The 24,247-nt window shown below is 36.6% G+C and overlaps 1 protein-coding gene across 5 annotated transcripts in view; it reads right to left on the bottom strand.

The window, feature by feature from the left end:
- Nucleotides 1–24,247, bottom strand: part of nrxn2b (neurexin 2b) — a 967,206-nt gene that overhangs the window by 751,933 nt on the left and 191,026 nt on the right. For all 5 annotated transcript variants that reach the window (XM_037976383.1, XM_017422076.3, XM_037976382.1 and 2 more), the window contains exon 3: nucleotides 11,099–11,119. In XM_037976383.1, the coding sequence (XP_037832311.1) occupies nucleotides 11,099–11,119 (21 nt within the window). The remainder of the gene's footprint in view (nucleotides 1–11,098; nucleotides 11,120–24,247) is intronic.

Below are 24,247 nucleotides of genomic sequence, written 5' to 3'. Positions count from 1 at the left end.
AGAGTGGTATTAAAGCTCCTCCTCTGGCCCTCTCTGGTGACAGATAAATAAATAAGAGCTGTAGGGACTGAGGCTTTGTGGCAGCTGTTGAACAAATTTATAGTGTTTCTGATAACAACTCATCACAGCGGTTAGACCGCACTGACAGTGTAGAGAGAAGAAAAAAAGAGGAGCCCTGTCTGCACTGATGTTGTAAAAGAGACAGTTAAGCTATTTATTTATTTTTTACTGAGATGTCCATTTTGTTACTCTATCAACTCTACGACTGCACAGAAGAGGCTCAAAGAGGCAGAATTTCAAAGTAACTCTGGCAGATCTAACAAAGCATAAATTTAAAATGACACTGATATTTTTTTAATAAAGCCAAATGAGCCCTGAACAAACTTGACTGCCCACTGGCCTACAACAGAGAGGCAGAGCTTTGTTGTTTCCAGTCCTTGGGCAACAAACAGCACTGATAAAAATATCTGAATATTACAAATGTCAGGGAGGCAGAGTCAGGTAGAATGTAAGCACTAATGCCTCATAGGCTATTTTTCAACTAACAAGGTTCTAGTGCTAAACCAGGGCTGGTGCTCAAGCTGGCTTTTTTAAAAGGAGAACATATTTGTTTTTTCACAGCCAGAGAGCCAACTCGTATTATTTCTTTACATTAAACCTCTCTTCTGGTAAATGCTTGATCCTCCCTCCGTTGTATTCTAAGTTTCTGTGAGGATCACAGAGCAGAGAGTTGCTCTATCTCCACAGATCCCCAAGTTTGTCTTGTTATTCCTGCAAACAGATGTCTTAATATCACCAACCTGTTTTATAAATGTCATTTTAAACAACGGTTGCTGTTTGTAAATGCTCTGCCGACCAGAATTTATGATTTCTGATAGTATTTGAAAATGCTGCTGCAAATGGAAGCTACACAGGGATTTCAAGCAGGATCTCTAAGCACTAAGGCTCTGTTTAAATAACACAGTTTTTTAAGTGAAACTGGTACATTTCTGTTGCAATTCAACCATTTGTGTACAACTGCGATTGGAAACGTTTTGAACCCAGGTTTCAGAGTGGAAGTCTTTGGATACGCCCGGCATCAGTGTGATATGGATGGCTGCAATCGACTTTTTTTTTCTGTGCAAGAAGATCAACAACAGTAATAATGGCAGATAGTAGAGTGCTGTTTGTGCTACTCGTCCTTTTTAACGTGTAGCAGCAACTATGTCAGTCCAAACAAACATGTATTTACCGTTTTCAGTGTCTTCATGCTTGAGACTGAACTGGCTGTGTGTATGCATGTGTTGTTGAAATACAAAAGTCCCAGTGCCAACTAGTGACCTGACATGGAAATTAGAGTGGATTCAAAGACAGCATTACCATGTAAATGTGCAACTTTTTCCTAATCAACACTGGAAAATCACTAACATTTCCAGGAGATCATTCACATGTAAACAAGGCCTAAAAGAGCCAAAGACATTTAGAACTGGTGCTTCAAAGAGTGTTTATCAGTTTAACCAAGAACAGTGATTGTGAAATCAGCTCTATGCTGAGTTCTGACCTGCTTTCATACATATTGTGACTAAAGATATAAAAACACTAACAAACTGCAGGAAGATAAGACAATGAGCTCATGTTATTCCACTGATCATTGGTGTTTGCCATGTGAATCCACAGAGAACAATGCATTTCAACAGAATACCATATTGCTATTTACCTTTTAAAAGGTTTCTGTTTATCTTAATTTTCCTTCCGTCAACTCTAATATGACCCAAAACTGAACCTCCTTGGAAAGTTAACCAGTCTTTTTCCAGTTTAAAAACAAAAAACAAAAAAAACAAAACAAACAAAAAAAAAAACTGGAGGTGGAGGTGGCAGGTCACAACATAGAAGAACAAGCCAACTAATGAAACAAAACAAATACAATGCATCATCTAATTAACACTTAATTGTTTAGACCACTGGTTCCCAAAGTTTTTAAAACAAGTGGGATCCCGAGTATCATCAGTGGTACTTGTACCATAGTTTGAGAACCATAAGTCTGGACCTTCTTACTGGCTCCTGTCTTAATCCTAATGAATGATTGTCTGCGTAATTAATATATCCTCCTGTTTCCAGACCTGGTTGGCTGATAAGACTTTTAAAGGAACAAGTGCTGCCTGCTAAACAAGCAAGGGGGAGAGCAGAGATGCTAGAGTCATTGGCCTGATGTCTGTTTTGAACCATATCTAGACATACAAACCATAACAAACCTTTAATTTCAAACAAGTCACATTTCTTAGAAGATGGGGGGAGCTCTATCTTTTTTGGTATCATTCACTTGATAGCTTATTGATCTATTTTACAAGGCAGTTTTTCTCAAACAAACTATCTGCACTCTCATTCAAAAGCCCATGGTTTCTCAGGTAGGTTAGCATTGGACAAAAAAGCAAAAGTCCAAAACAGAGAAAAAAACAACAACTAATAAACAAACAACAAAAATGTACAAAAATAGCAGAATCTGAACAGTGGAAAGCAAATTTTCATAAAGCACATTCGACTGGGGGTATAATAAAGGAAAACAAATTTGAAAAACCCACAGTAACCACCTCTCTCAACCTTCAGTTTTAGTAGTCAGATCGACATGCAAAAACCTTGTATTTTCTAAGTACTCACTGTCTCCTGAAAAACAGACAGCGAACTGCTCAAATGCAACTTCCCATAATGTCACCTGGCCACCATGGTCTTATAGCTTTGCAGCCTATGGCATTTCCTGGTCTGATTAAATTTTTTAAAAAGCTGTAGGTATAACAGGGATGTTTGAATGAGTTTTGTGTATAGAGAAAATAGAAAAATTTGTAGAAGTGACTCTTGACATTAGCTGGCCATGAAACTGACAGTTGGGGTCAGGTGGAAAAGGCAAATAATGTGAGAATGGCATCATCTTCTGGTCATGCTGTATTTGTATGTTGTATGTTGTTTTTTTTTTCATAGGTGCAGTAAAATTGAATATAAACTGGAAATAAATTGAATTTACTGAAGTCCTCATACCCTGATATTCTACTAGAAGTTGGTTGCCTATTGACACTGACAGTTGTGAATAGTAGATTTCTGCATGGTAATTCATCTTCTAGGATTACTTGTAGTTTATGTCTTTATGTAATGTACTGATACATTTTAAAGTTTTATTATCAAGGATTGTGTGAAAAATGAATCTAAAATGAATCGTAATTTTGCATACAAATAACTTTCCAATCCAATTTCTTGACATTGAGAAGAAAAGCCATAAAATCTCCTGCATAGTGGATGATGACCCTGCCACGTTCTCGGCAAAATGCACAATCTATAAGAACATGGCAAGATTGCTGCAAATTTGGAAAATCTTCAGTGTGAAGACATTGTGATGCTGCTACTTTTCTATGACTAAAATACAAATGTTTTTTTTTTTCTTTATTTTCTTTTTTTTACATTCCTGATGTGCTCTCCTGTAGTTTCCAAACTACAATGACTCTCTTTGACCTCATCAGGATGCAGCTACATTTTAGAAGATCATGCCACACAATGATGTTATTGCCATTGTCATCCAGTCTGCACTAAGTTGTATACATCTTATCATAGTCTGGGTCAAAGCCAGTGTGGCCAGTCTTGCTTCAAGTTGTTGACAACAAAGCCACACCAGTGTGAACAGATCCCACATAATGGATATCCTGCCACCATAAAGATAAACCCCTGCCATCTTGCTAGGGAAATTTTGTGCACACTTAAAAACATACTGGACCTATCACATGCGGTCATTCCCACTAATTTCCTAATATATGATGGAAGACTCATCAAGATCTACTAGCTTATGTTTTACACTGTTTAACAGGGGTCATCCTCCAGGATGAAGTGAGCTTAAAATATGTCACTTCATTATATACATCACGAGAACCAGCAAATAAACACTTGTTCACCTTTAACTAGTGTAATGTTAATTGCCCTCTTAACATTACACACGCAACAGCCTTCAGTAGCTCGGTTTCTTAAAGATCCAACTTGACAACAGTGCTTTTAACTCAGCCTAAAGATTTATCTGCCTGCACAGAAAAAGGAGATAGTCAAGTTACGAACAAAGAGAGCACAAATAGAAAAGGAAATGGTACAAGGAAATAAAAAAGAGCAGTCTAACACACAACTCGGAAGCAAAGGAACACACGAAAATGGCTCAAAGTTACATGAGAAGAAAAGAAGTACAGTGGTCATTATAGCAGGATTAAAAATATAGGATGACTACCAAAAATATTTCCTCAGTTAATGAGGCAGGCATAAGTTACTGAACAAAAATGATCAGCTGGAACAGTTATTTTTTTCTTTGTTTTGTGAAAACCAGAGAAATAATCATATTACAGAAACACTGGAATTCATCCCACTGTAATCACTGTAATAAAGTTATGATGATAGACAAAAAGTAAATTGTCAACTTAAAAGCAATGTAACACACAGGAGTGTTTTTTGTCACATCAGTTCAAGGTACATGAATTTTGCTACAGCCTTTAAGATGCTTTAAAGAGCGTGAGCTAAGTAAAATGTGTCACGATTAGGCTAACTCCACCGACCGGTGGTATGCTATTATAGATTGTCTTTAATAGGGATGCACTCATTTCTCAGCAGGTAACTGAAATCTGGCATTTTTCAGCAAGTCTTTAGACAGATCAGGCATGCAAAGATCAATATTTTCTTTATTTTCTCGTCAATCAACGAACCATAGCAAAGGGCTTACTCACACTTGCTCAAGATGTCTTTAATCTGTTTTTTTTTTGTTAAGTGAAGAAGACTAAATGAGTGCTTATAATATCTACTACCTGCAGGCACATTGGCACTGTGTGTCTCAATTGAAGTAATACAGTATGTGGAGGTTTTGCTGTGGCTGAGCAACTGACATCTGCAACACAAACACAAGCATATATTCTGTCAATACGGGGGTTGTAGGTTAGGCAGGAAGTTGAACTATGTCACTGTTTCAAAATGTTGTGTTTAGGCTGTCCACAAAAAAACAACAGAAGTGTTTAATGCTTTTTTCACCCTGGAACCCATTTTCAAAGAAAACCAGTTTAAGGGTTCACTAGCAATGGAAAACAGCTTCTGTCTAGCATTTTTTATATATAGTTGATGGTGTTGGCCCTGTTTCCTGCAGTGTAACATGACAGAGAATAAAAAATACCCCAAAAACCTACAATAGGTAAAGGGTCCTGAAGTGGAAAAGCACCTTAAATATATACAGATATATAATATAGCGGCTTTACAAACAAATATCCAGCTAAAGTGTCATACCAATCCATAAAAGAAAATATTATTCTTAATTGAGCAACAAAACATTTCTTCTTATACACATCCATAAACATATGCATAGACAAACCAACAGCAGAGTTCCAAGCATTGCCCAATCTGTTTATTTTAATCACAACAAATAGTATGACCCAAGGCCATGTATACTGACACTGAAGCATCCACAGTTTCTCAAAAATGGGTGCCAACTCTATTTCTTCAGAATTTTTTTTTTTACAAAGTAAAAACAGAAAGCAAGAAGAGAGTGAGAGCTATATGTGTAGTGAAATTAATGTGTTGTTAGAACAGGCATGCTGGAGTGGTGTCCTCCAGGACCTGAGAGGGTCTAATCTTACTCCAACATCTGGCAAAACCTGGGCAGACAATAGAAACAACTAAGGCATACCGCTGTCTAAAGGCTCTTGAGCTATTTGTGAACTGCAGAGAAAAGCCATACAGTTTTCTATTTTAATCTTGCTTCTTGTTGATTAGTTTTCCTTTTCAACTAGGTTATTGTATCTTTAATTAGAATCTAGACTTTTAGATTCACATGATCAAGCACCTTGCTAGGGAACTTCCAAAATTGTTAGGGTCTTTTATATTGGTTGCCCAAAATGGACAAATAGGATTTGAATTCTGTGGTATTATGTGTCGATATGACAGGAAGCCTTTTATTTGTTGTCCTTTTGTCTCTGAAGTTTCTACTGTCAAAAAACCTCCCCCAAAAAAAACCAAGCACAGGAATTCTAAAAGTAATTATAATCACTATGTGCTTCAAAGAAATATTTTTCAAGTTGTTACTTTTTTCTTGAAGAAGTAGACATTGTACGTACCATGGGAATGACAGAGTTGCTGCTATGCAAAATTCATTGGATCAACTAAAAGAAAACAGCAGAGCAGAACACACCTGCAGCAAAGAAATGTATAGCAAGAAAGGTGGTTAGATTGCATATAATCATCATTTCAGAGTCTAGATGGGCCCTAAAATTGTAGTTATACACATATTCACCATGTTAAGTGTCTTAGAGGAAAGAAGATACCTAGATGATGAAAACTTAAAGCCAGCCACTGGGCTGAGGCTGTTGGATACTAGTTGGTGAACAGCAATTTCAAGTCTCTAAAATGTTATGAAATGTCTGTGAAGAGTTGTCAAGTGCATCTCAACTCTATTATAAAATCTTTTCATTTATTGTTGTAAGTGTCTCAAACCCGTCTCAGTTTAGTTCTGGTAAAATCATTATTTTGACATCTGCATGGGAGCTCTCCAGAAACCATCCATTGCTACAGCATATAATGTCTTAGTCCTACCACACTGATGATAAATAAAGGTTATTCAAAAGAGCAAGTAAAAGTTAATATCATACTTTTAAGCAGAGATGCTGCGTAATGGAAAGCCCTATGACTATGTGTTTTAGATTACTCTCAAAAGTACCACATCAAATTCGAGCTCGATATCTGTGAAATTGGCTGAGGAACATCCATTTTTGTATTGGTTAATGTCAATTAGTTGTGACAACCATCTTTATTTAGGGTGACTCCAAAGTGTAATCAATTAAAATCTTTCCAGAGGTTCACAAGATATTTGGCTCAAAGACAAACACGGAGGATACAAATTGTGAAAACAAAAGTTTTATGCAAATAGCTTGTGCAATATGCAGTTCTTGGAGTATGTATTGGAGATGATGCTAAGCTATTGCTGCACCAAACTTTAGCTCAATATCTGTAAAATTGCCTGAATTATAGCCATTTTTGTGTTTCCTATGGTCATTTGGCTGTGGTGTCTAGCTCACATTTGTAGCCATATTTGTGTTTCCTAAGGTTGCAAAGCTGTAGCTGTGGTTGCCATCTTGACTTGGATGGACTCTAAAAGTTATTCAATTAAAGATTTACATATAATAATTACATATGGAGCTCGGCAAAAAACTTGGTGCATTTCTGCCACTTTGTAGTGTTAGCAGCACATTATTACCTGGTGCGACTGGAAAAAAGACAGTTGCTGATCAAAACAGAAGTTACATAAACTACAGGAAATTGAATGCTTAAACAACTAGTCAATTTTTTAAAAAACATTGCCCATCCTTAGGTAGTGTGTTACTATGTTACCATAGACAGAATCATGCACAAATTTATCCTATATGATGTGCATTTTTGTTCAAGAAAAAAAAAAAATCTAGGTTAATACCACATTATTATTGCTATAAATTGCATACATACACAACCACAAGACACAACCACACACACTTAAAAAACCCTTTTTGCTCTATTGTTTTGTTTTATTCTTTTTACGCAAAATAAGAACAAAACCAATAATCTGGTTTGGATGATCAAAGTAATCTCCTGTAACTACAGGCTCAACTTAAATCTATAATCCTCTATCTCTGAAAAATCAAACTCTGTTATGCTTGGGGGCAGGACAGTTATTCCTTTTTCTGAGAGGGGAAGATTAAGTTAGATGTCTGCATGGCTCAGAGAGAAAAGATCATTAGCCTTGATCAGATAGATTAAGATCAGCTTCAAATATTGGTCATTCAGACACAGCAACTGGTCACCAAATTTATTGTCTAGTCTCCATGGCCCGAGAGAGATTTGGACTGTTTTTCCTTATAGCCATGTTCACGGTCGTGGACATTGTCTGTTAGTCTATGAATTGAGCCTCAGCATCAGAATGTACAGTGCCGATTTCTACTGAAGTGTTTATTTCATTATTTTGTTTCCTAACAATGCCAAGGCCAGGTAAAGTCAGCTCAACCCAGATGTCCTACAAATATGTAATAAACAGTCAACTTAATACCACAACATACTTGGATGCACCATCACAAGACCCCAATAGACTTTATCAAAGTGCTCCGTATCTTAAACAAAGGCATTCAGTTTCAAATCCAGGTGCCTTGAGGCCATAAACCAGGCAATCTACAGCAAAGATTATTACTTCTTCCATCTTTGCTTTACGCCTCTTTAGAAGAAAACACTCTCTCTAAAGAACAGTGCACATTGCAATGATTAAAACCTTAGCTTAAACAATAAAGCTACACATCAGAATGGAGTCCTCCAGGGACAGGATGTTTGTTCCTGTCAGAAAACAGTCAAGAGGAAAACCAGCTTGTCTCTGAAAACAGGTCAGTGTCCCAGGGACATCATCAAATGAGGACCTACAGTGAAAGACCAAATGCCACCAGCAAGTTCAGAGTCACCCCCTCTTCCTCCAGACTTTCAAATTTTCTTTGCATCATCAATCATACTGCCCCAGCCTTTAAACACTAATTAGACAAAACAGTCACATGAAAATCCTAAAAACCGAGGACAACAGAAAACAGGCACACCCAGAGTCAGGGATCAGAGCGATTAGCCTGTTTAAATACAAAGCAAAACATCCTTATAAATGTTTGTCTTTTCTTCTTTTTTTTTTCCTTTTTGTTGTTGTTGTTGTTTTTGTTTTTTTTACCATTCTATTCCAGGATGGAATGATTACACAAAAAAAAAACCATCAGTTCTAACAAAAAAATTAAAATAATAAAATGAATTGAAAAAAAGTGTGCACAATTTATATTATTGATTAATAGTTCCTTAGCAGGTTGTACCTGGACCACACACTTTGTGTCCATCAACAAATTGTGGGTAATATTTGTCTACTCTTCTTGGCGGAATTAGTAGAGTGTATTTAAATTAGTTCGTTTTCTGGCACAAACTCAGCTTTTGAGATCATGGCTTTGGGAAGTCCATTCCAGCAGGTAAATGTTAGTCTCCTTTACCAGTTCTGATATAGGTTTGGAATCATTGTCCTGTTGAAACACCCATTTGTGTTCAAGTTTACACCATCTAGCTGTTGATTTCAGGTGATGCTGAAGAATTTGGAGTTTTTGTCCTTTTTCTTATTTTTTCCATCATTTTGAGCAATGCACCAGCACCACAGCATGGTGCTACCACCATCATGGTTTACAGTTCATACAGTCTTCTTAAGTTCGAAATCTTTAGCCTGACTCTTCTACTTCTTGTTATTGTGACCGATTAAGCTTAATCTTTGTCTTACATGACCAAAAAAATGTCTCCGGAAAACGTCTGGGCTGTTCATGTAGGCAGCTGCAAAATTCAGACAAGCTTGAACGGTTCACACTTGGAATGGGGGTTTCTTTGTTGGTCAGCACCCTCTCAGTCCATGGTAATGTAAAACTATCCTGACTGTGGACAAAAACATTGGTGTTCCGGCAGTTTCCAGTTCATGGCAGCTTTGAGTCTTGCTGGTTTCTGGATTGTTTTTGAACATCTTAAGCAATTTGCTTCTTCTCGGGATGACATATGAGTATTGGTCAATTCAGTGAGTGATGTTAAAAAAATGTTTTTATACTGGCAAAGAAACAATCAGCTACAGTTAATCATTAGCACTAACAAGACATTATCAGCTTTTGGCCTTGAACATTTAAAATGCACTCTAAAACCTTTATGATTTATATGAATGTATATAGCTTTTTATGCATGACTGTATAATTCTAATCATTTCACCCTGAAAAAAAACCCAGTAAAAGATATCAAATTAATATGACATTTATACCAATGATGCGTGTATGTAAACATCTGATTGCAACTATATTTCAGATTTTTAAGGCATTGCAACATTCATCAAAAATTCAAAATAATAATAAAAAATAATAATTCTTACAGATTCTAAGCATAACATTGAGGGGGAAATCTGTACAAATGCTCAACAGATAATATCAGTTTTTAAAAACGTGCAGCTCAATTAATAGGACTCTTTGGTTCTCTGGTAAACTAGGAAAAAGTATATATATATGCCATGTGCCATATGTGTGTTTGCGTGTGTAAATTACACACGCAAACACACAAGTAGAAAGACACTAAAGAGTCTTTGTTTCTCACATAAGTAAAATCTAAGGATTCTTTAGCCTTTCATTGTCTTCAAATATATTTACATACTAATTAAGTTTCTTTAGTTACCTGTTTACATTAAGAGGACACTGACTTGATTTTTATATATCTTCATTATGCCACAGGAAAAATAGCTAACTTTTGATATAAAAATAAAGAAAAAGTTTTGACATAAACCTGGGGCAAGTGGGTGTGTTTCAAAGTAATTTTCCCTACTGGATCATCATGTGAAAGGTAATTTATCACCACAAATGCATCTCAACAGCATCCACACACACACAGCTAGATACCAATCCAGAACCTAAAAATACTAACAAACAGATTCAATCAAATAGTTTAGCCCCTTCAGCAGCACAGTGGAGACAAGCATGTGTCTGCAAACAGAAAAGCCAAGGGTAATCTATCCATAAACTGTGCTCTATCCAGTTCTGGCTTAGTGCCTGACCTAAGAGCTTATGAGGTCCCTCAGGGCCCCCAACTAAAAGATTTTGTTCACCTTTGAGAAAGATAAAAGATAAAAAGGAAAGCAAAAAGACAGGATATCAAGATCCCAATGTATCTTGTGAACTTTAATAAACCTTTGCTCCCTGGCAATTTGACCTGAGGTTGCTAACCAGCCTTGACCATTTTTATGCATGATAATATTCCTGAATTACAATTAAAGTTTAATTATTTGAAGACAGATTACAATCAAAACAAAGAAAAATAAAAAAGGCCAGATAATCTGAACACAAGATGAAAAAAGGGATATTTTAAAAGTGTAGGTCTATCCCCTTTTATCTCGTTCAGAAACTGGAATTTAGGCCCCTGGAAGTCACTTATAACCGCAGTCCAAACAGACAATGCCCCTCCCCAGAGGGAGGCCATATAGTATTAACAAGCAACCAGCATCAGCAGTCATGAAAGCAGGCAGGAGTGCCATCAGACTGCCTGAGAAGAAAAGCATCAGTCTTACCTTCGACAACATACTCTTCAGCTTCGGGGTCCAAAGGGAATGCATGAAAAAAGGTAAAGAAAAGATAAGATGTTAATGTCTGTCAGCACCTGAATGAATCCACACAGATTACCGATTTAAAGAAATGTAAAGTATAAGAGCAAATAAACATCAACTAACTACAACTACACCTACTCCCTTTATGAACTGTAGAATTGAGTCTGAATCTCACACATTTCATAAGGTGCTATTAATAAAGCAGGAGCCAGTCACAAATATCAGGCTTTTTATTTAAAAACTTACCCCTTAACAGCAGAATAAGATTTTCAATTCACAACAATAAAAATTGGCTGCCATGTTGAGACACTTCATGTTTAAGATGATAAGTTAGCCAAGATTGAGCTTTTAACTTGGCATTGCATCCTGCTGGAAAGACTGGCATTTTTTCTGCTGTTTTGGCTGCATTGCCTTGGTTATCATGAGACACTTGTATTAACTAGAATAACTAGAACAGAATGGTTGATAGTATTCTAATGTTACTATGGAAAACTATGAGGTCAGTTAAACTGAAAACAGAATGCACAGTTTCACAGCTTTAAATAAATACCAGGGGTCCATGTGGTAGGTGTCCTGCATCACTTAGATTGCTTTTAGCATTAAGATTTGATGGTAAGAGCAGCCATTTGAAAATTTGAGACACACCATTAAGGACCAAATGTGGCTGAAAAGTGAAGAAGTCAACCAGATTTCCCTCAACACCAAAGCACACTTTATGAGAATAGATTTTCTTGAATGAGTTTTTACTTGCACATAAACATTTCCACATTAACTTGTGATTTCTGAACTGTACTCCTGATGAGGGATGTGCCATAGTGTACTGTTTACAGCAACACCAGTATAACCTTCTGAGTGATAAAAAAACAAAATTAACAAAGCAGCACATTTTTTTTTGCACACAAGACTTTTTCCATATTTCAGGTCTTGTCCTCACAAAAATGCATTTTTTTAGAAGTAATCTTTTTTTCTATCGTTTCCAAAAATATTTTTGTAAAAATAGCAGTTTCAAGAAATGTCATTATCCACAAAGAAACACCAAAAACGACCTAAAATGCTGCAGTAATTACGCTAGGCCTGCATGTAGTGCTATATCACTGCCTTGAAAAAACACTAAAACTAGGAAATAAGGTGTGAAGAATATGCATCAACTTAAAGCTGGATGTGAAACTGCAAGGTCCTATGGTATGTATAAGGAATGTAGTTAGCTCCCCATTAAGTGTGATAGGATGTGGATTGTTTTGAACATGCACAACTCTTCATTAGCAAGGTTGTGACACCTAATATTCCCCTGGGATTAATAAAATATTCTCATTGTGGTTCTGATACATCTTCATGGTGGCAGCGCATTGGGTCCTAGGTTGCACACGGGTGAGCATGGTGGCATCAGTGAGAGCATATCCATAACCTGGGCCATGTGCATAGCAGTGTAGCTTGACTGTTGAAATTTTGAAGAAAAACTGGTCTCACTAGCATCGTGTCTAGGCTATGACCATGACTGTGACGAGGCCATGGAAAGAACTTAGCACAGACATGATGGCTCTCATACTTGCTTGGTGTGACCTTCTAGTGTTTAGCTGCATCCTGGCATGGCCTACAAAAAAATGCACCAGAGTAGGGCTATAGAGTATGGTGAAGGCACACGAGAGCATCTTGAGGATGAGAAAGTAAAAGGAAAAACCTATTTAGTAAGTACTAACAGCATTGCAACATCATCATTCCTCTACATTGAAAAATAGTTTTATTATTTTTTTGTGATCCAGCGCCATTTTATTAGATCATGGAGAGCACAGCTTGGTGGTCATCCAGTGTGAAGGGTGTATGAAAACAAAAGTTCTTTCAAGAAGTGGTTTGGCTATATAAGGGTAGACCTCCCATAAAACAATATTTTATAAAATATGCAGGAAAACTGAAAACCCAACAAACTTGTTTGACCATTTGAAGCTAAGAAACTGAACAGTACAATCACACAACAAAAGCAAAATGAAATAAAATGCAATCCAAAGGTGCATAAAAGACTGAACCAAGCAGTTTAATACTTGCAACTAGTAATTATTAAACCAATATGTTAGGCAGTTATGTTATACTTCTACCAGAAATTCCCAGGGAAAACCAAGCTTGAATACTTTAGTGCTGGCATTTGATTTAGCAGTGTTTCTATGATTGCATTTTTAAGCTGCTGTTGCAGAGCCCTTTCAGCAAACAATTCATACTGTCAACAAGCACAGTGGGTCATATAAATGAAAAATAAAGTTCTACTTGTTTGTTTGCACTTATAAATTGCTGTTACCCGCAAGGTGCAGTCATAGATAAAATGTGCAGTGTTTCTTGCAATAATACTATCACTTTTTTGAGCTATCATACAAATTTATATCACCCAGCCCTACTACTCACCATTGAGAGCATGATAAATAGATAAAAGTCTTAGACAATGATATTAGAGATGATAAAAACTGTTAGGCTCCAAAGAAAGGTAAAAAGCACTCAGATGAAAAAAAAAAGATGTTGGTACTTTTCCATTCGAAAGACCCCTACTGCCTAATCTGACCAGAAATAGGTTCATTTGGTCAAGGCAACTACGGGATGACTAATTTTTAAACCTTACCTAAAGCACTCACAGCTCAACGTGCATTTATAATCCAATACAGACACTGTCATACTAATTCAAAATCCTAGAAATGCCTGAGAACTTGCCAATCTACAGAACAGGGATTGTGTTTAGCCTGATACAGACTAGCAGTTATTTATAAAATCACTGGCCATGGCTCTGCTTTCCAACTCTTACATCTCTGATCATAGCTTATCATCTTTTCTTTCATTGTGCACCTTTATATCTTTTCTCTCTTTTAGCTGGAGCAAAGGATGTTTGATGTAGAGAGGAAGTTGTTTATATCATCACCAACCACGACTGTTGTCTGTTTTTTTCTCTCCACTCATCTCGCTACATAGTCCCCACATCCTGTTTTTCCAACACACCCTCCTTCTCAGGGCGCCAAATTCTGCTGCTCTTATCAAAGCCTTTCAAATTCCCAGAGATATGCTAACTGGCAGTGGAAATACTAAACAGTAAACAGAGCATTCACCCAGAATGCTCTGTTTACTATTTAATATTAACTAATGTAGCGTTCTTTCACACAAGCATGTCATTTATGAAAAAGAGTTATTTTATAAACCTGAGAAACATAAAAAAAAATTATAAAAAAACACAAATTGGCACTCATTTGGCTAGCCATTAGCCTAGCATAGATAAAGACATCTGCCTCTTTTTCAATATTCTGTGCTCTATGACTGATGTCATAACTATTGTGCTAACTATTAGACAGAACATCACTCCAGTGTTTACTGGACTATTACTTTAAGTTAAAGCTTCAAAACTTTTAGGTTCAGTTTAGTTAAATGCTAACTAGTCAGAGTGAAGGAAACAAATTTAAAATATAGAATGTGGTTAACTTAAAAATGTAAGATGCTAGATCGTGAATTACACCATTTCACTCTTCAGGGAGTTTTTTCCCCTCTTTTTTTGTTTGAATTTCATGTGTCTGTTCAAACTCATCCTTCTGTAGCCTTTCTGTTTCAGGGACAATAGGAAAACCTGTTGAAAAACAATTTTTTCATTTATTTTCTGAAGCCAAAGAAACAATCTTATGTATTAACCTTTGGACAAAATACAATTTACTCAGCTTCCTCACAACTATTATCAATTATTGTCCCCATTAGGTTCAGTTGTAGAAGCACATATTTTGAAAGTGAGACATACTTTCACTTGCATCAAACTGAAGGCATAATTGGGTGTTGAAACAATTAGAGATCAGGACCTGTTGTTTCATTTGAGTATATCTGTGCCTGCTTTAAGAGGATGTCACAAGCCTCAGTAGCTTAAGAGCACTTGAAATACAAAGCATTTTTTTTTCAAGCTCCACCTCCAGTGTTTAAATAACTTAAATTTATGCTCATTTTTTTAAAATAAAAGCCCCATTCTTGTCATTGATCCTAGGAAGAAAAACTCATGAATGTTTTAAGAATAAAAGATTAGGATCAAATGATAAATAGAAAGAGTAAAACATAAATAAATCACCAATTTAAAAAAAAAAAATATTATATTATAATAATATAATATAAGCATGGATATTATCCATGCTTTTTAGGATCAAGTATGATCTGACAAAGTTTTATTTTGAGCCGTCACAGATCAGACTGAATAACTTGTGAAAGTGGCTCAAAATAAATCTGTTCTTGGTGGAATGTACCTCATCATTCTGAGCTTTGTCTCTTTCATCCAGTTTAATTTGCTGTGGTCCTTATAACCTGTTACCTTTAACCCAGAGGTGTTTTTCATTTCACATAGCCCCCAGGCTTTAAACTCAGTGGGATATTTTTCTTTTCAGGGTACTCTGGGACTCACACGAGAATATAGACAACATATTTCTGGATTTTTTACAGAGAACGCAGCAATCTTTGCAATAAATATGTGCATATTTTGCCCTGCTGCATAAATGTGGCCCTTTAACAAGGCTTGAAGTCCTATTTTGATTAAAAAAACAACAACAAAGAAATAAAAAGTCACTATTCTAAAAATTATAGGCCCAATTAAAAGACCAAAATAAATACCACTCTCTAAAATGCAGACATAAAACTGTTGAAATGGACTGCTGGTCAAGTGTGACATTTTTGTTCTATATCTCTAAATTAGTGTGCAGTACCTCCAGCACAACAACCTTAATTAATCACATAGTCTGTCAGAATATAAAAAGGAGCAAAATTCCAGACTTGGGCTGCAATGAAAAGAGTAAATAAACTGAAATTCAGATGGAAGCAGTGGGAAAGCTAAATGTCTTCACCAATGAATCCCTGAGGGCTTTGGAGGCAAATGAGAGACTTCTCAAACCCTAATCCTTGCACCAAGCTAACTAAAGGATTTACAGAGGGGAAGAAAACAGGCTTGAACTGAAAAAACAACCTTCTGTCTCTCAGTGTCCTACCATTTATGTATTTGCAGAAGCAAATTCACAAACATCTGGTTTGCAACAGGTACAAAAAGGTTTACTTTGCAAAAGGTATGACTAAATGTATACATTCTTAAGAAACATCTATCATTAATTCAAAACACAATATTTAATTTGAATTTCATGGTATATGTAAATAGAAAAACTGGCAATTAAATGTAAAAGATAATATAACTTGTACACTTGTATAATCTTAGTGGTTCTATAGAGCAACACTGTCATTCTGCAGGAAAAGGTTCTGAGTATGAACTTGCTGGTCGGCTCAGGCTGTTTTGTGCAAGGTTACCTAACGTGCCTGTGCCTTTAGGGGTTTTCTATAATTGCAAATAAATGTATGTTAATGTTAATTAGGCTCCCTTCACACTGGTTAAAAAATCCCACTGTGACATAAAACAATCAACCAGAGAATGGATGGTCTTTACAAGATCTTGGTGAGGTCTTAAGTTGTGTATTGGGAATGCAATAAGCTTCTTACTTGAGACAGAGCATGATAGGTTGAAGAAAAATTGCATAAAACATCTGTAGCAAGGTTTTATTGAGGTCCTGGGTGGAGTATGGGGGATAGCCTGGTATCAGCAGTAGAAACACTCCAGGATACAGGACCTGCATGCACCTGGATGGCCATTTGGAAACAACCTAGCACATACGTGATAATGAGGGTAGCATTATGCTAGTTCGACATGATCTTCTACCGTGTAGCTGTATCTTGATGTGGTTCAAGAAAGTTGTTGCAGGATGGGCACATAGATCTTAGTTGTGGGGTCGTTGACCAGTGTAAAGGGGGGCCTTACAAATAAAACATTTAAGAAGCCGATGTTACTGTGACTACAGTTTGAACACTTTGTTTTCACCATACAGTGAACTGGTGAGTTCACTGCATGGGTATAGCAAACCTCTTGCACCGTGGTCACCATGACAGGTGCACATTTCTGTAAATTCTCTAGAAGATGAAAAGAATAAACTGTAGAATAGCATACTTTTCTTTATGATGACATCCATAAATGGTATCCTAAGATGTTTTTCATTAACCTTGCATTTCATGTTACCTTTATTTTCCAGATCCACTTTATTAACCTCAGGTTTATGTCAAAGTACCAAACAAAACTGAATTGATGTTAGCCTCTTCATAAGGTAGCAATGATGGATTATTTGTTTGTTTTGTAGGCAATAACTTTTAACAAAGAAATCTCATGATTCCACTAAACTCACTGGTGTATTGCTTCATTTGATATGACTTTTTATTTTTATATAGTATACCACACTGAAAAGAATTTCAAATGTCAGGGTTTTGTCTTTCCTGAGCTATTTGACAAGTAAAAATTATTACAATTTGAAACAAGTCAGACAGATGGATGACAACACGTGCGCACACATACATTGCCAACACTCATTGTCTTCTATGACTGGAAAAGCTTTGTCCTGAACTTCCCCACATTATCAGAAACTTTCTGAGTGACAGGTTAATCCACAAGAAATAGCTTGTAAAGATTAAACACCAGAAATGAGACAGAACAGCGTGAAACTGGCCTCCTGCAAAAGGGAAAATCAAAGTGAGGCAAATGGGGAAATAAACAAATTAACTGTTTGTCAAGCAACTGAACAATATGCAGTAAAAAGGATTCTCTATTTAATACCAGATTTTAAGCTGGAAATGATGAATAGAAAAGATTAGAGATTCAACCTTTCACAAATGTAAAGATGTATAAATGTTTTCTCATTGAACTGACAAAACATGTTTTCCAACATAGATAAATGCTTATTGTCAAGTTAAATGGTGCCAGTAAGTGAAGAACAAAAAATATATAACACTCAGATCAGAAAACAGCTTTGGGGCAGACGCAGTGACTTTAAAATACTGTAGATTTATTTATTTTTCTTGTTTTTAGATAGAATAAAATTGGAGGTTTCGGTTAGGAAAAAAATAGACATTTAACTTAGTCACAACTCCAACTGAATACTTCAACCCAAAGTTATGGATTCAATTTTTAAAAAATTGATTCTTCTCTAATTTTCCCTGTCAAGTACTGAAATATATGCCGGACTCAGTGAGGCATTGTGCATTCTCAACTGCTTTCTTGAGGTGCCAGTTCCTTTTTTGGCTTTCTTGTAGAACTTTAATAAAGTGTTATTGGTGGTTAGACAGAAGATTAAGGGATGCTCTAATTCCGCTGTGAACATCTACTGTTTTCGTTTTCTAACTTTAAGTTAATTAAGTTCATGACTAATTGACCACATTAAAAGAGGATGCATCTTAATGCCTCACCAACCGTTAGCTTTAAAGTTCTGGTACAAAGTAATTTTCAAAGTTTTGCTTATGTTTATATTGATGCATTACCCAATCGCTTTAAACTGAAAAATTCTTTTAAGGAAAATAGTCCAATAAAAAAAAAAAAATGCAATATATTTATAAAAGTTTCTCAACTAGATAAAGGTGGAATTCTCCCTCCAGGTTGGGGGTGAGTTTCAAGTATCTGGGAGCCTTGATAATGAGTGACGGTAGGATGGAGCAGGAGATGGATTGATGGATCAGGGCCTTTCTGTCATGATTTCTAGTATTTTTGAGTTTGTTCTTAGTTTTTGTTCTGTTCCTGTCTTTGTTTCACTTTTCCCACTTGCCCTCAGTCTGCTCCTGCTTTCCTGTCACGCCCATCTCCACCTGTCGTCAATCCTCATTACTCACCTGTGCCCACTTCACCTGATTATCCCCAGTGTTTAAAACCCGGTCAATTTCATCACTACTCCGCTGATTCATTGCTCTTCTTTCCCCGTCTATGCTACTTTCATGTTCCTTGCCTTGTCGCTCCTTTAGTTTATGTTTTGTATTTAGTTTGTTTGCTGCCTCGTCAGCCGTTTTGATTTTGGGTTTATTTTACGTTAATCCACGTCGAGAGGAGCCAGTTGAGGTGGCTCGGGCATCTGGTGAGGATGCCTCCTAGACGCCTCCCTGGTGAGGTGTTCTGGGCACGTCCCACCGGGAGGAGGCCCAGAGGAAGACCCAGGACACGCTGGAGGGACTATGTTTCTCGGCTGGCCTGGGAACGCCTTGGGATTCCCCCGGAGGAGCTGGCCCAAGTGGCTGGGGAGAGGGAAGTCTGGGTCTCCCTGCTTAGGCTGCTGCCCCCGCGACCCAACCCCGGATAAGCAGAAGACAATGGATGGATGGATGGATGGATTTACGTTAATAAATTAGTATTTTTTTGAGAAGAGTCTGCTCTCCGGGTTCGCCTTCTTTTCCACGCCTTATGACACTTTCCAGTCCATCATGATGAAGAAGGAGCTAAAACAAAAGGCAAAGCTCTTGTTTTACTGGTCCGTCTACATTCTACTTCTCACCTATAGTTTTAAGATCTGAGTCATGACCAAAAGAATGACATTCTGGATACAAGTGGCTGAAATGGGATTAAGTTGGCCAGGCTCAGATCCTAAAGATAGGGAGATTAACAAGGATCGTCACTAAGTCAGCTGTAAGTGATTTAGCATGTTGGCCACAAGTATTAATAATCAGACGGAAATCAGAGGAGACTGAAACATGAAAGGCCACAAGGGAAGAACATTTCCTGCACTGATCTGCAGTGTTGAAAAGAAAAGAATGCCAAAAGAAAGGTGTAAAATTTCAGTGCGTCATGGAGTCACCAGTAATTTTATTTTATCTTATTTTTACATTAAAGGTGGCAGCTTGTGCAGCTTTAAATTGCCAACACATGGTCCAAGCGCAAAACAGATTTCTCTATATTGTACGCAATCACACATAACATTATTTTCAAGATTTAACCAAAAACGGTTAAGACCCCATCATTTCTCAAAATACGATCATTTTAGTTTAAAAGTCTGACATAAAATGTGGCAGGCGATATGCATTCCTTTAAGGAATGCTAAGTAGGCATTTAAATTATTTTGTATTTTCACATTTGGACGAAGTGCATTATGAATTGCTCTTTATTTTTGCATCAAGTTTAGGACAAAATATTTGGAAAAAAAAAACCCAACAAAGTTTCTATTTTGGCCTATTATTTGGAGCAGACTTTGCAAGATATCCCGTGATTCCCTGAAAAGATTTTGATGAAACATTCTGGAAATAATCATTCAATGTACATCTAGAACTGAATAACTTTTAGAGTTAATTCAGTTCAAGATGCCTACTACAGCTACGAAATCTTGGCTGAGACAAAATTGGCTATAATTAGTGTTTGTAGTTGAGACACACAACACATACTGCACTTACTGCAAATGGTCCCTAATCCATAAGATTTTTGCTTAAAACTTTTCTAATACCTGTTGGAGTTCACCCTGTTTGTCTGTTAGCAAAATATCTCATGAACCAATGGATAGATTTTAACAAAACGTTCAGAACAAATCAAGATGGCTGCTGCAGTTACTCGACATTAGCCAACACAAAAATGGTTATAACTATAAAGTAAAATTTGATGTGTTGGTAGTAGCTGAAAGTTATTCATGGCACATATTCAACACAAGTCTGTTAGTTCTCAACATAAGGTGATTTTAGAAAAGAAAAAAAAAAACAAAGAAAAAGGCCTTTTTCCTGGTATACCAAATTATGACACAAAACCATGATTTAGAAGTACAGTTTTGCCCCTAGTCTGCATGGGTTTAAAAACTCTTCCCACACTTACACTGGAGATTGAAGCCAAAATAAGTAACATTTTTACCAATTAAACAATCGCCTGGCTTGGTGACCTTCTTGTTTATAAATATCAGCACAATGAAGAAATATTAGATTTTCAACACAACTAATTGTTCCACTGCTCTTTACCTTGATTTGAAACTCAACTGCAATTTTGTTTTAATATCATCTTCATGTTTCTGCAATTAAATCCTGCAATTCTGGTCAGTGCTCAGCAAACTAAAAGGCCCATTTATAAAGCAGATGAGGTTTTCCAGGTCCCTATTCAAGCTTTTCAAAGGCAAATGAAAGAATGAAAGAACTCCTGTCTCGACACACATTCTAAAATTGTTGGATTTCTTACTCTGACATTGCTGACACAAATCAAGTACTTACAGCTTGGAAAATAAATACAAGATGACACCAATTACAAAATTAATCCAGTCCAAATTCGTTGTTCCAGTGGAATCCACCTGCTGTGTCCACAACTCTACATCAGTCTGTAAATCCAAACTTTTCTTCTGAACACAAACAGACAAATGCAGCAGATTTCACGTATAGGTGGAAACACCAGCTGCATATTAAACTTTGTCTTGTGAGAGAACAAAGAGAGCAATCTAGCGTGCAATCCAGCAGAAACATGTTTCTGTAGATGTCTGGCATCTGATCTATTAAAGTTATTGTCAAAGGGAGATGTCTGCCTCTTTTACAGTAGAGTGAGCTTCTTCCCACACGACCACTGAACACTGATGTAAAAAAACAACCACCCCCAAGCCCGAGCCAGTTTTTGTCCTTATAGTGTAGGGGCCGAAACCAAAGGCATTCACTGCTGGTATTTCAGACAACCATTTCCCTTTTTTAAACAGCTCTGCTTGGGATATTTTATTGAACTATAAAGTAAATAGATTTTCTTTATTAGAGCAATGCGACAAGTTCTTGGTATACAAGTTGATAATTCATGAGTACATTAAAAAATATATGGCTATATATTATGTATAAACACAAACATCTCCTCCTGTGGGTTTGTAAAGAGCTGTATGGTGAGATGAAGAAGCAAGAAAGATTATTTAAGAAAATGTTTATGCACTTTGATCCTTGTTAAAGGTTATATTTAAAGGTATATTTCCATCGCAACTGAATTTTCTGATAATGAACGAAACAAATAACGCTCTAGATTTTATTTCATTGTCTTCCACCATCAGTCAACTTACTTCATATATTCATATATATTCATTTGCAACTAATGCAGTTATTGAATTATAGTACATAAATACAAAACACACAAGGCTGCAGTCCAGTATTAGAAGAAAATATGTTTACATTAGAATTTCATCATCTACTCAGGATGTTATAGTTATCACTGGTACAACCTTTTTTCAAACACTGTTGGGGGTTTGAAACTATCTAAGACCCTTTCATACTGGATGACAACCCCACTATGCTCTTCCCAATCCACACAACTTATTAGAACGTGGCTGGATTGCAGCAAATTTGGAAAACTTTTTTCAGTGTGAAAGCAATCATGATGCTGCTACGGTTTTAGGTCTTGTCCACATGAAAATGTTGTTGACCAAGACAGTTTTTTATCTGTCATTTTTAAACATGCCCCTGTAAAAGCAGCACTGTTTCTAGAAACATTTTCATCACCACCTAAATGCATTAAATGACTCAAAATGCTTTAGTTTCTATGGGTACAAAAAACTACAAGAATTCAAGAACGACAACCAAAACCTTTTGCTTCATGTCACATTAAAAATAAGACCACTAAGTGCAGGTGAGTATTGGGTGATGTTTCAAGAGTTTCTCACGCTGTTTAGGGGGTCCTAAAACACTGTTTCCTTGTGTACACAGGGCTGAAACAATAAAAAAGAAATTTATGTGTGTTCAGGAAACATCGTTCCTGTGTGGACAGGGACTTGGTACAGACAAAATAGGTTCTTTTTGTGTTGTTTCTACAATATTATTTCACACCCATCATATTTCTGTACGCCATGGGCCGTGGCAAGATGTACTATAGCTACCCACTTGAAAATCACACCATGTGAGGACAACTCCATAGGTATCAAGTTTGCACTAGGTTGTTACCATGGCTTTGTCACAAACACAGTCATAGGCTAGGAATTAAGTCAGTGTAATATCTTGCTTTAAATTCTCAACAACCAAGCAATGATGTGCACACTCCACCCAGAACCCTGATATCCTGTCATCATGATGATAAACCACTACAACTTTGCTACGAAGGTTTTGTGGATGCTCAAAACATTTCACAACGAACCATGTGTAATGAGAAACACACTGACGACCACATTGAATGATATTTTACACTGTGGCAGGGTTGTCGTCAAGTGTACAGTTAAGGAGGCCTAATCAACAGTACTTGTTTCTTATTACATGTAATAAAAATAGTTAGAATCTTGAAATTGCACAGGTCTTGATTGGGAACATGTTCTTATCTGCTTTCATTAAAATCAGATGAATGAAGGTGGTAAATGTGAATGTTAATGCAGTTATACAATGGCTTTTCCCCGTTCTTAAAAAAAGTTTCAGTGGCTTTTTAACATCTGAATTTCAAAAACAGGTTTATCTGAAATGAGCATTTCTTAAAGGAATGTGTAATGCCCATCAAAGTCTTAACCAAAGGTCTTGTGCAAACTTAGCGGTTTAAGCATGTGATGGGGATGACCTTCAGCTACTACCACACCAAATTTTAACTCAATATCTGTATAGATTGCAGTTAGTCCTTTTTTTGTTTATGTTTATTGAAATCACCTAGCTGTGTGGCCATCTTGAATTGGGTCAACTCCAAGTCAGGCACATGTAGATGTAGATTTGATGACTTTCTGAGAGTTTCAATAAAGTCTGCTATTTTACACAGGTAATTCCATGACACTTGCATTTCATGGCAGTGGGTGATGAGGAGAATGTGCAACAGATAATGACATTAGTGACTGATAAAGACATTTTGTGTTCATAACCTCTAGGGTCACAATTTATAAAAAAAACATTTTGAGCTATTAGTAATGGTAGGACCATAACTGTGCCTGTCACACTTACTTATTTAGGTTTACATTTTTTTAATTTTTATTCAAGCTGCAAGCCTACACGACTGAGGTAAAACGAAGGTCAAACAACAATCAGTTGACGTCAAAGCACTGCTCTGACATTTCACCCTGTGGGGCTCAACTTCTTAAATCTCAACCCTGATGGCAAAAACACTCTGCAAAGTAATTTCTATGTATACCAGAGCCTGTGAGACAGAATGCAAAATTAATGGTACTGCTGGGGCTGACAGAGCTAAAAATATGTGTACACATATGTTTCTTTGATGTTAAATGTTCACCATGATGACCCTTGTAGTTGCTTTCAATCAGCAACAAAACGAAAGCATCATCAGAGTCACTCGCCTTTGACTCAACTTTCACCAGAGCCCAACAACTGTGAGCAAACTAATACAGTGCCTTAAAATATTGGAAGGAAAAAGATACAAGGTTT

The sequence above is a fragment of the Kryptolebias marmoratus genome, linkage group LG7 (genome assembly GCF_001649575.2).
Source record: "Kryptolebias marmoratus isolate JLee-2015 linkage group LG7, ASM164957v2, whole genome shotgun sequence".
Taxonomy (NCBI): Eukaryota; Metazoa; Chordata; class Actinopteri; order Cyprinodontiformes; family Rivulidae; genus Kryptolebias; species Kryptolebias marmoratus.
The sequence above is the reverse complement of the archived record's forward strand: the minus strand, read 5'-3'. Positions and strand labels throughout refer to the sequence as shown.